The sequence below is a fragment of the Cynocephalus volans genome, chromosome 1 (assembly GCF_027409185.1).
Source record: "Cynocephalus volans isolate mCynVol1 chromosome 1, mCynVol1.pri, whole genome shotgun sequence".
Taxonomy (NCBI): Eukaryota; Metazoa; Chordata; class Mammalia; order Dermoptera; family Cynocephalidae; genus Cynocephalus; species Cynocephalus volans.
In genome coordinates, this window is record NC_084460.1 from 58,985,213 (window position 1) to 58,996,262 (window position 11,050).

The following is an 11,050-nucleotide window of genomic DNA, read 5'->3' on the forward strand; positions in this document are numbered from 1 at the left end:
ATCCAGCTTCTGCCATCCATGGGGTTTGAATATGTTTTAGTTATTATATGTCTATTTTCAGGATGGGTTGAAGGTTTTCCTTTCTGAAAAACTACAGCTCTTAAAGTTGCTAAGAATCTGCTTGATTCTGTTTCCAACCTGGAGCGTACAAACTTTTACATCCAATGTCAAGGCGCACACTTCACAGAGCCATTATAAAAGACCTCAGTGAGTGGTTACCCTCACTCAAAAACTACACTGTCCTCATCATCCACAATCTTTTAGAAAAACTGAAAGAACCAATGACATCTTTAAATTAAAATTATCAAAACTCTCAGAGTCCCTTGGCCTCAGGTACTCCTACTAGCCCTATGGCTGTGCAGGCCACTCCTGTGGGGACACCTCAGTTATCCCCTTTGGGTTGGCAACTGGAGGGCCCATGCCTTTAGGGATTCCACCTTGATGCCAAACTGTGTCTGCTGCAGGCAGAGATGGCAAAACAGTGCAAGGACCTCCCTGTGCCCTGCCTACCACCAGCAGGTTAAGGTGCTATCCCACAAAATCTCCCAAATGTCCTCTTCATGATCTTCAAACAGGAGATGTTGTCTATTGGAAGAAAAATCAAAGAAAAGCTTCTCTTAAATCTCACTGGAAGGAGCCTCACTACCCAACTCTTAACAACAAACACAACACTGCAACTCCAGGCAGTCAATCCTTGGCCACACACTTCACAGTTAAAACAGCAATTCAGAATTCCACACAACTGGAAAGTTACTCCACCAGGGGACCTCAAACTGAGTTTCTCAGAGATCCTCTAGAAGTAGCCATTCTCCAGAAATAGGCAGGTGATCCAAGACCTTCATTGCAAGCTGGTGACCATGGACAACAGACAGTCCCCACCTCAGATGTCACACCAAGACCCCTGCCTAATTTCTGCTGTTTTTTATCTGCTTGCTAACAGTCCTTCTTCCTCTTATTTTCTACAGACCCCTGGTTGTCATCCACTCCTAACGGCCCCTTTTCTCTTTTCTCCCCACTTTATGATAGCTATTGGGTCAGAACACACTCATTCTAATACCATTCTTAGATTATTCCAAATAGCAGCCACTGCCCTCAGTCTTACCAACTACCAATATGCTATCAAGTCCTAGACCCCAGGATAAAAATCTCTGGACAGTTCTGGTTTCATCAAATGAAACCCTAGGGAATTACAGTTGATGGTGTTTCCCTTGTGTCTACATGGACAATTGACCCTAAAAGTCAACCTTTCTCCCAGAGAAATAACCAGTTATTAAAGTCTGTTAACAGACCCCAGGTAATTATAACTTTAAGATCAACAACCTTCATGAAGCAATGCACCAAATACTTACCACCTAGAAGAGACTAACGAAGAAACAAATTGTCACCGAGCTAATGTAAGGCCTCGAGTCCAGCCCTGCGTCACCAGTAGTGACTTTTCCCAGGTCTCTACATGACTCTACCAGACACTGCTTTCGTTGGGGCCAGGACACCTGGTCGTGTCTGCCTCAGACTGGCACCTCACACACTTCAGGATGAGTATTCAGAGACTTCTCTATACATACAGACCCTTATTCTATACATCTCTCTGGCTAGACATTCTGGCTCAGACTCAAGCTCTAAAGGGAGGTGCCCTTGACTGTTCAGGTACCTGCTAAGAGGAGCTGCTGACTCGCTGTTTGTAAGAACCACCGGCACAGTGCTCCTGTTGGCAAGGATCACACAAACAGGAAAGCCTGTGAAAAGCCTCTCCCTGGCTCTGGCAGAGCTATCAATGACACCACCTCTGCCCCACATGGAGACAGATCAGTCTCAGCTCACTGGCACAGGCCATGATGGACATTTCTGACAGAAAAATTTACTCTCCAGCTTGATCACCCCTTTGAAAAAAAACATGAAATGCATCTCTAATTAACTTTTGGTGATAAAAAAAAATGGAAACACATAAAAACATTAAGATTCAACTCATTGAAAGAAAACAGAAGTACCATGTACACACACACACATACATACTTATATGCACCAGCATGCAAGTGTACGTGCTTGTCTCTCCACCTTTATCTGCCCATACTAAGCCAAACTACATCAGCTCTCCCTGGGGGAGGTCAGCTGCTGTGGGTGGGTGTGGCTGAGGACCAGGGTCATGCCAGCCGGGGCTTTGTTGAGGGCACTGCTGGCTGGATGCTGTAGGTGTGAGTGCAGTACAAGGGTCAGGGGCAGCTGTGTGCCCTGGGTGGAAGGTGTGGGGTGTTTTGAGGCTGTGTGTGGTGCTCTGGGGGCAGGGTCTGAAGAAACATGATAAGGTGGGCTTCTCCAACACACATGAGCTGGGAAGGAAGTGGGAAGGACGGAGCAGGAGGTTCCTGGGAGGCCAAGGAGGTAGGAGGAGCCCAGAGGAGCCTGTGGCTGAGCAGGGCAGCCTGTGTGGGCTGGGCTGCCCCACGTCCAGATTCAGGGGAGAAGGGGCCCATGGAGCCAGCTGGAACCAGGCCTGCCCACCTCACCTCCTCAAACTTATACGCGATCATGGCAAAGGCCTTGAAGATGGCATCCGTCGGGCCTGTGATGGTCACGATTCTCTCTGGGCAGTTTCCTTCTGAGATGTTGATCCTCGCACCACTCTAGGACAAGAGCAGAGCAGACCCCAGCAACAAGATCACAGCCACTCACGCCATCAATGCAAACACAAGCTTTGGCCCCGCCTGGCCACCTCATTTCTCAACAGTAATCTTTTCAGTAATCTCCCACAAAGGGAGGAATTTTAATTAGCAAGAAGAATCCAAGTGATCTCTTCCCTGCACAGGGAAGTACAGAAGGCCTGCACCAGTCCAGGTGCACTGCATTCACCACTCACACTCACGCCCGGCAGAGACCCTGCCACCCCTGTGAGCACAGGCAGGACTGCAGCAGGGCCATGGGGGCTGCAGACAGCACCAGCCGAGACCCTCCTGGCCTGAGCATCCTGGCCTGCCTGGAAAAAGAACGTCATTCAGGGCAGGCCATACTCACCTCCTCCCGCATCTTCTTCACAGTCTCTCCTTTCTGGAAAAAGATTTAGACAACAAGGAGAAAGTGTCACTCATGGTCCCACTGAGGAAAGGCTCATGAGGTACCTGGAGCTGTCTGTCGCCAGCACCCACAGCTGTGCCCCGAGCTGGTGTCAGGCCAGCCAGCCAGCCTCTGCACTGTGCAGGTCAAACTCCATTCTCACCTCCCCTTGTGGCCATTTCGGGTGAGGAAACTGAGGCACACAGCTGGCAAGGGTGGGGCAGGATCTGCCCTGACTTGTCACACCAACCATGGCACCTCATCCAGGGGGCAGGATGGGTCTGGTCCACAAGGTGTGTGGCACAGCTGTACAGGGATCCTAGTCACCCCCATCTCTCATGGTGCTGACCCCTCGAGGTACCCCCTGAAGCTCTCATGAGAAAGAGCCTGGATGATAAACAGTTGAAGGCACCCCCATGAGATAGGATGATGGAGGAAAGGGACACCAGGGACCCCCAGAGATGGTCTAAATGTGACCAAGAAAGAGGGCAGCTTCTCCTCCCCCACAGGCAGCAGACTTCCAAATTGTCCCTTACTTTCCCCCCTTGGAAACGTGTCTTTTATTGTAGAATGGGAACATAAAGAGGATTCATTACCCTTCACTATCAGTCACTGGAGATTGCTTAGGTTACACAGCCTGCTGAAGAATACAAGCAAAATAATTCTTAGTGGGGTCTCAAACCTGCAACAAAGGACTGGCCACCAAAGCAGTGGGCTGCCAGGGGACTAGCTGGGGTCTTGCTAGGGCAGGATGGAGGGAGGATGCCTCCCCTTTGCTCCCACAGAGCCAGGACCAGCTTCCACATGGTGCAGCTTGAATGCCAGGAGAGGACACTGACAGGGCTGTGACAACCACACTTCCCAGCACTGGGGGCTGCCACCGCCCTCACTGTCCCCTAACAGAGACCCCAAGCAAGGCAGAGAGTTCATTCAATAATTACCTTCCCAATGATGCTTCCAACTTCCTGTAGGAATAAAATCACAAAAAGATGATGTCATCCAGCAGAAGGAGAAAAAAAAATCTGGAACAGACTTTGCAAATGGACTCTCCTGTCTACCTTCCTAACATGAGTGAGGAGGAGAGATGTTAGAGTCTGTCACGAGGGAAGTGTCCGAGCCGGGCCATCTATAAAGGGGTCACTCACCTGACCAAGCGCAGGGACGGAGCTGACTCTGACTGACGCTGCCTGCAGAACACTAGCTGCTCTCCAGAGAGAGAATTCAGGACGCACCCCTAATGCACTTAAGGCCTCAAGGAAACCCCACAGGAAATACACGAAAAATAAAATCTCCCCCAAGTCTGTGACATAAAATTTAGCACTGCTATTGCTCTGTGACTTATTTTCAGAAAGTAGACTATTCAGAGAAGTGGTGGAACATGCTGCCATAGTTGTGAAGTCAGGCCCGGGACGGTTCTGGGATGTGCACTCCCAGCTGGGCCAGGCGGCCACAGCCTTTCCCTGCCCAGCAAGACAGACCCAGACAGGTGCTCTGACAGCATGTCACTCGAGGTAAGGCCAGGCCTGGCGTCTAGCTGCAGAGAATGACATCCTTCAAAATCTGACTCATTTCCCTTAGTACAACCAAGTCCTCAGCAGTGACAATGTTCCTGGGGAAGGCCCTCGTCTGCTAAGGCTGGGTGGGAGGGTGTGTGTGGCAGGGGCTGTGGATGCACGCGGCAGCTGGGCAGGATGTAGTGACCTCCCCCACCCCGTCATGAGTCATGAGGGCACCCTCCCCTCCCATGGAGTGTGGTGGTGCCTGTTGCTGCTGGAGGTGGGCACCGTGTAACTGACCTCACAGAGAGCCCTACCCCTGGTGCATGCCTGGCTTCTGATACTTAGTCGGGAGAAGGAAGGTAGGTGGTTCTGGCTCCATCACAGAAATGGACGTTCTGGGTGTGAGCACCACCTCCGCCCCAGGGAGGAGGGCAGGTCTCCTGGAAATCTAGGATGCGCCAGTGAGACAGGTGCTGGAGCCCAGAGCCTCTGCCAGCCTCCCTGGCAGGAGACCACAGGCAGATCTGGGAGCTGGGTTTCTCATGAACAAACAGGAGACAAAGGACCCAGGATGAGGCCCATGCTGTTGGGCTGGAGCTAGAGGTGTGCACCTCAGGGCTCCACACAGAGAGATGAAAGTGGGATGAGTGTCATGTAAACATGTGTGGCCTATGTGTACACTCCCTAGCTCTGTCTTGGACCTGCAATTGGTGAGAAGCAGAGAGACATGCAATGCCCCAGTCTTGGCTTCCAGACATTCCTGTCCACTCACAGGAGTCGGGGATCTTGGAAAAACGGCTGAGCCAGGACTGGGACAGGAAAAGACAGGACGGGCATGAGCAGCATCTGTGCCGGAAGGTGAGACTGTGTGAGAGGATAGGGACTGAGAAGCTGGCCATGTCAGGGGCAGCATGCACATCAGAATAAACCCTGACAGTCATGGGACCACAGCCCATGGGACAAAAGAGCAAACCCTGAATCCAAGAAGATATGAGTGAGTGATACGTGCATGCGCTGAGCGTCTGGTGACATGTGGCACATTTGGATAGCCTCTACATCTTTCCCTGCCAGTGATGTCCTGCTGACAAGGCAGGAGAAGCAGCTCTTGGTGCAGCCTGGCAGGCATCACCTGCCATGCGACCCATGCGACCTCCACCAGGAATGGGGTGCATTGAGATCTGGGCAGCAACAGGGAAGCTGCTGCGGCACTTCTGCCAACGGCGGGGGGCAACAGATGAGGTCAACGTGAGGGACGTTCCATAGAAACACTGGATGGCCACTTTCAAAATGAAAGTCTCCAGATTGACGGAGACTAAAGAGAGATAGGGAGTGCTGCACGTGGTTCTGCCTGGAGACCCCATTATCAAGGGCAGGAGTGCATGATGTGAACACCCTGACTTTGGGGATGTGTGGTGGACATGCAGGAGAATGTCCTTCTGTGCAGAGAACACACACTAAGGTAATCAGTGTAGGTTCCCCAAAAATGTAATTTGGACTGTACTTGGAACTGCTTTGCAAGTTTGGAGCCCAGTGGTGGGCATGACCCCCACTTCTCTGTGGCTCTCTGTCCTGCTTTCCATACCTTTCCATGCATCAGCAGGCGGATAGTCAGGGTCACGTTCAGGCCACCTTCTGAGACCTTGGACTCCATCTTTCTCCCAAAATGCGGCTGGGGGTGGTGGCTTAACGTGCTGAGGGTGCTATAAGGAAGGACAGACGGGGCCCAGATGGCGTCACCTGGAAAGAGAGGACACAGCTGCTGCTAGCCAAGAACAACCTTGATGGCCAATGCCCGTCTGCGGGTGTCCTGGTTTCCCCGCCAGGCATGGGATGGTGTTACGATTACCACGACATGCTGGTGAGCTTCACCTGATGGGGGCATGGGAGTCACGGAAGTTCAAGGGATGGACTTTGGGGTGAGCTCACCAGGGCTGGATCCTGGCCCACAGCTGATTAACCACGGGACCCTGGGCAGGTCATTCCAACCCTGTGGCCTCAGTTTCCATATCTGTAATGAGTTACAGGAGCACCTTTCTCAGAAGCCAAGGGTGAGAGCAGTCATCCCAATAAAGCCCTGGGGACGTGATGTTCCCATAGCCAGTGTCTGCAGCTACGCGAGTCTCTCCTATCGGTCATGGAAAGGGTACGTGGGCAGCAGCAGTGGCAGCAGTGGTGACAAGGTTTCCACAGCACAGTGCTGCTTAGTGGACAGAGGAGGGGCTGGCTTGGGGGGGATGTGTGTGTGGTGCGGGTCCTAGACCCTGGGGTTCCACATGAGGCTCAGGGTGGGGTGTCCCGGTGGACCACAGGGCAGAGAGCACAACAGGCCTCCAGAAGCTCTGCATGCAACCTGCCCAGGTGTGTACCTGAGAGGTGGGTGGAGCTGCCAGAATGATAAAGAAGGTAGCCATGGAAGCCCTCAGAGGAACAGAGGGTGCATGGTGAGTTCCTCCCACACAGTTCCATACCTAGTCCTTCAATAAACAGAAATCCACACCACATGCCTAATGAAATCCTGCAGGAAACAAGTCCTGTGGAACCCACGTGTGTCCACCCCCATGGCAGCTGGGCTGCCTGTCACCCTGCACAAATGATTCGATCCACCAGAAGGAGAGACTATTGGTTACAATTCGTGGCAAAAATTTTTTCCTCATCAAAACATCTCTGCTAAAAATATGCTAAAAGAAAAAAAAATATGAGGGTACTTCAAAAAGTTCATGGAAAAACAGAATTGAAAGATGATACAAATCTTCCCGTGAACTTTTTGAGGTACCCTCGTAAAGCACAGGAACAGAGCATATTCCAGGTACTTATGAGATGAATGTGAGGAGATACTTCCCAAAGAGCAGCATCTGGTGATGGACAGAGCCCACAGTGACAGCTATGCATGCACGTGTGCATTCTTGAAATAACACACTATTACACACTTGTATTTCATTAGCAATCTCAAATTGTTAGTTCTAATTATTATTTGTGATAAAATGACACTTTCTGAATAACAAGGATTTTAACATAGCATTTTTACATAAAATTTAAGAAGGATTTTATATAGGAAAGAGGATTTTTAAAAATCATCTTTACATAGTAATGTTCTCTATCTTCAGTGTCCAATAAGGTAGCTACCAGCCACATGTGGCTATTTACATAAAAATTCACTAAAACTGAAAACTAAAAATTCACTAGCTGTCTTTTAAATGTTAAATAAATAGCCTCATGTGTCTGTGCGGGGGCCTATATGGAAAATCACAGATAAAGCATTTCTATCACCGCAGAAAGTTCTGCTAAACAGCGTGGTTCACATGATCCCTTCAGGACACTTGACTCTAAGTAGGGCACCCACAGAGAAGAGCTCAGGAAGGAGAGGACAGCATCTAGCTCAAGTGATAGGAGTGGCATCAGTAAGCCCCACTTGTGCCTAACCAGATGCCCTGCCATAGCCCAGCAAAGCCCTTTTTAAAGGTCTGTGTATATGCACCAACAAACTGGATCACACCATGGCCAGTCTGGGGCTTCGTGCTTTCTTTTTAATTGCAAATATCTCCTTCTCGCAGGGGGACAGCAGGGCCTGCAGCCATCTGTTATGCAAGCGTGTCAGCCCAGGGAGGAGAAAGTGGGTCAGTTCGTGCCAGGAGTGCTCGGGGCTCCAGGCTGTCAGCACTCATCAGTCATGTGCCCAGCGAGCTGCTGTGCAGGCAGTGCCTTTCTTCTCATGAGCGCACAGAAAGCCGTCAAAATGTCCTCTGTCAACTGGGAAGGAGGAGACGTTCTGTGTAGTGGCACAGGTCACCTGTGACTCAGTGGCCTGAAACCTGGGGAAAACACCTTGCTCCAGCCGGCAGCTCCCACAGCCACAGACCTCTTGGCAGGCATGGGGTGGACAAGACCCGTGGCCCTTCCTCTGGGAGTCCAGATGCTGTCCCTCAGGCACCTGTTCCTCCATGGTGACCTTCAGAGTGCCCCAGCCTTGCTCCTTTCTCAGGAGGCCACTTCTGCTCCTTCCCAGCTCACACTGACCCGTCCACCCATAGTCCAGGGGCAGCTTCGTGGGCTACTGAGGAATAAAAGGTTAAGGTGGAATTCAGTAGGAAGCAGTAGCCCACTGCCCTGGCCACAGTCATCCAAAGGCAAGCAGCCCCTCAGAATAAAACCTCACTCTGCTCATCCCTCCACTGCACCACTATTCTAGAAATGGTAAGGTCTCTCCCATCCATCAAGGTCCCCTCCCTACATTCTCTTCAGTGCTGGGGATTTAATGTATTTTTAGCTCATTTAGTGGGTGGAAGAGGAGGAACAGGCATGGTCAGCCCCTGTGGGGGCTGAGACCTCCCCTCTGCACATGTACAGGGAGCCATCCAGTCCATGGTTTAAGTGTTGCCTCGGCAGACACAACCCACAGATGTGCCTCAGCCCTGAACACGCCCTGCACCTGGACTCCCAGGGGCAGCAGGCTATGGCCAACTTGTTCCACCAGTGGAGCTCCAGGCTACCAGTCCCCGCCATCCTCTGTCCTGTTCAGCACTCCTGCCTCCCTCACTCACCCCCATCCCATTCGTTAACAAATCCCAATGGCTCAATCTGCAACGGGGATGGGGGTGCAGGATCGGAGACTTTCTGGCCCCTCCACCCCTACCACACCCTGCCTCTTGCCCTCCCTTCCTCCCTCCACTCCCACAGGGAACCAGTGACGCCTCCAACCAGGAACTCAGACCTGGCCCCTTCTCTGCTCAGAAAACCTTGCCACTGTCTTCCTGTCCTCTCTGAGTGAAGCCTGCGTCTGCATCCTCCAGACCCTCCACTGCCACAGGCCCTGAGGGTGAACACTCTCACTTGCCCCTCCTCTTTCTGGAGGCCCCTCTGCACTCACTGGCCCCTTCCCCAGCTCCATCTGTGCTCCACCATGGCACTTCCTAGAGGCTCCCTCCCAGACTGTGTGGCACTGAACTGGAGACAGTGCTGGTGGAGACAAGGCAAACAGTGAAAGTGCCTAGAAGACACACACAGGCTGACGAGACAGGGAATGTGGCAGGGGGGCAGGGTGACCAAGGGCCCTCTTAGGGCTCCATGTAGGAGACAGAGCTGTCCAGCCTCAGCCCCCAGGCAGTGAGGATGACAGTGTAAAGGCCCAGAGGTGCAGAGACCTGTGAGGAAGGATGTGTTGCCCCAGTGGCTGGGAGAGTAGTCATCAGACCACCTCTGAGTCAGCCCCTTCGGACCACCTTGTCCAGGTGCCTGTGGCTCTTCTGGGCCTGCCATGCAGCCCACGCCTATTTCCTCCTCCCCGGCAGGCGCTGCTTCCAGGGAGCCCGAGTTGCACCAGTGTGCTTAGGACAAAGGAAAAAGACCAGTGAGGCCACAGCAAGTGGGCAGGAGGGGAACAGAGCGAGACGGCTCGAGTGGGGGAAGGGCTACACCAGGCGGGCTGGGCACCCCTGGAAAAAGTCAGCCTGCATGGTGAAGGGGAACTGCACCCAGCAGTGGCACAGGCTGATTTACACTTATCCCCTGGATAAGGGATAAGTATGTTCCATAGCCTTTCATAACTGACGATTAATAAATTGCACATTCTTAAAGTCCACCATGGGATAAGTCTGGCCATGTGCAGACACCCAGAGCCACCACTGCAGCACGTTCATAGCAGGGAACACACAGTCACCACACACAGCTCCTTAGTTCCCTACAGTCCCTCTTCGTACTCCACCCACTACTGTCCCCAAATAACCTCCTGTTTGCTGTCCATTGCTATAGGTTCTGAGACTTTCTAGGAGTTTATATAAATAGAATCATATAATACGTATTCTTTTTTGTCTGGCTTCTTTTACTCAGTATTTTTTGAAGATAGTATCCATGTTGTTGCGTGTATAAACAGTCCATTTCTTTTAACGGTTATGTAGAATTCCATTGCATGAAGAAACCACAATCTGTTTTCCTATTTACCCACTGAAGAACATTTGGACTGTTTCCAAAAAAAAATCAAGCTGCTATGAACATCCCTGTACCGTTCTTCATGTGGAAGTAGCTTTTACTCCTGAAGTAGGTAAATACCTATGCGTGGAGTAGTTGGATCATGTGGTAGGCTCAGGCTGAACTTTTAAAGAAACTGCCAAACACTCTTGTACAGTACTATTTTACATTCCCACCAGCAGTGCAGATAGCTGCAGCTCCTCTGCAGCCTTGCCAACACTTGGTTGGCCAGTCTTTTTCATTCTGACTATTCTAAAAAGAGTGTAGTGATACCTAGCTGTGGTGGCAACTGGGCTGCGTGAACATGAACCAGGGATAGGAGCCCCTATGTTCCCTGTTTCTCACATTTGCCTCTCTTGACATGTTGGCTCTGCTCCCTCCTGTGGCAGAAGAGCCTGCAGGACATGGCCGCAGCAACATCCCTGTGAGGGACAGACTCAGTTCAAGTCTGTAATGTCCTGAGGAAGGGCTCTGGCTGCCCTGGTGCAGGTCAGGCACTGGGGTCAGGGAGGCAGGGACTCGGCACAGGGACCTATGGCTCTGTG

At 51.6% G+C, this 11,050-nt stretch overlaps 1 protein-coding gene across 3 annotated transcripts in view; it reads right to left on the bottom strand.

Moving 5' to 3' along the window:
- PCBP3 (poly(rC) binding protein 3) overlaps window positions 1–11,050 on the bottom strand; it is a 277,037-nt gene that overhangs the window by 39,898 nt on the left and 226,089 nt on the right. For all 3 annotated transcript variants that reach the window (XM_063092050.1, XM_063092058.1, XM_063092040.1), the window contains 4 exons: window positions 6,127–6,281; window positions 3,987–4,010; window positions 3,007–3,039; window positions 2,502–2,618 (listed from right to left, as the gene is read on the bottom strand). In XM_063092050.1, coding sequence (XP_062948120.1) covers window positions 2,502–2,618; window positions 3,007–3,039; window positions 3,987–4,010; window positions 6,127–6,281 — 329 coding nt within the window. The remainder of the gene's footprint in view (window positions 1–2,501; window positions 2,619–3,006; window positions 3,040–3,986; window positions 4,011–6,126; window positions 6,282–11,050) is intronic.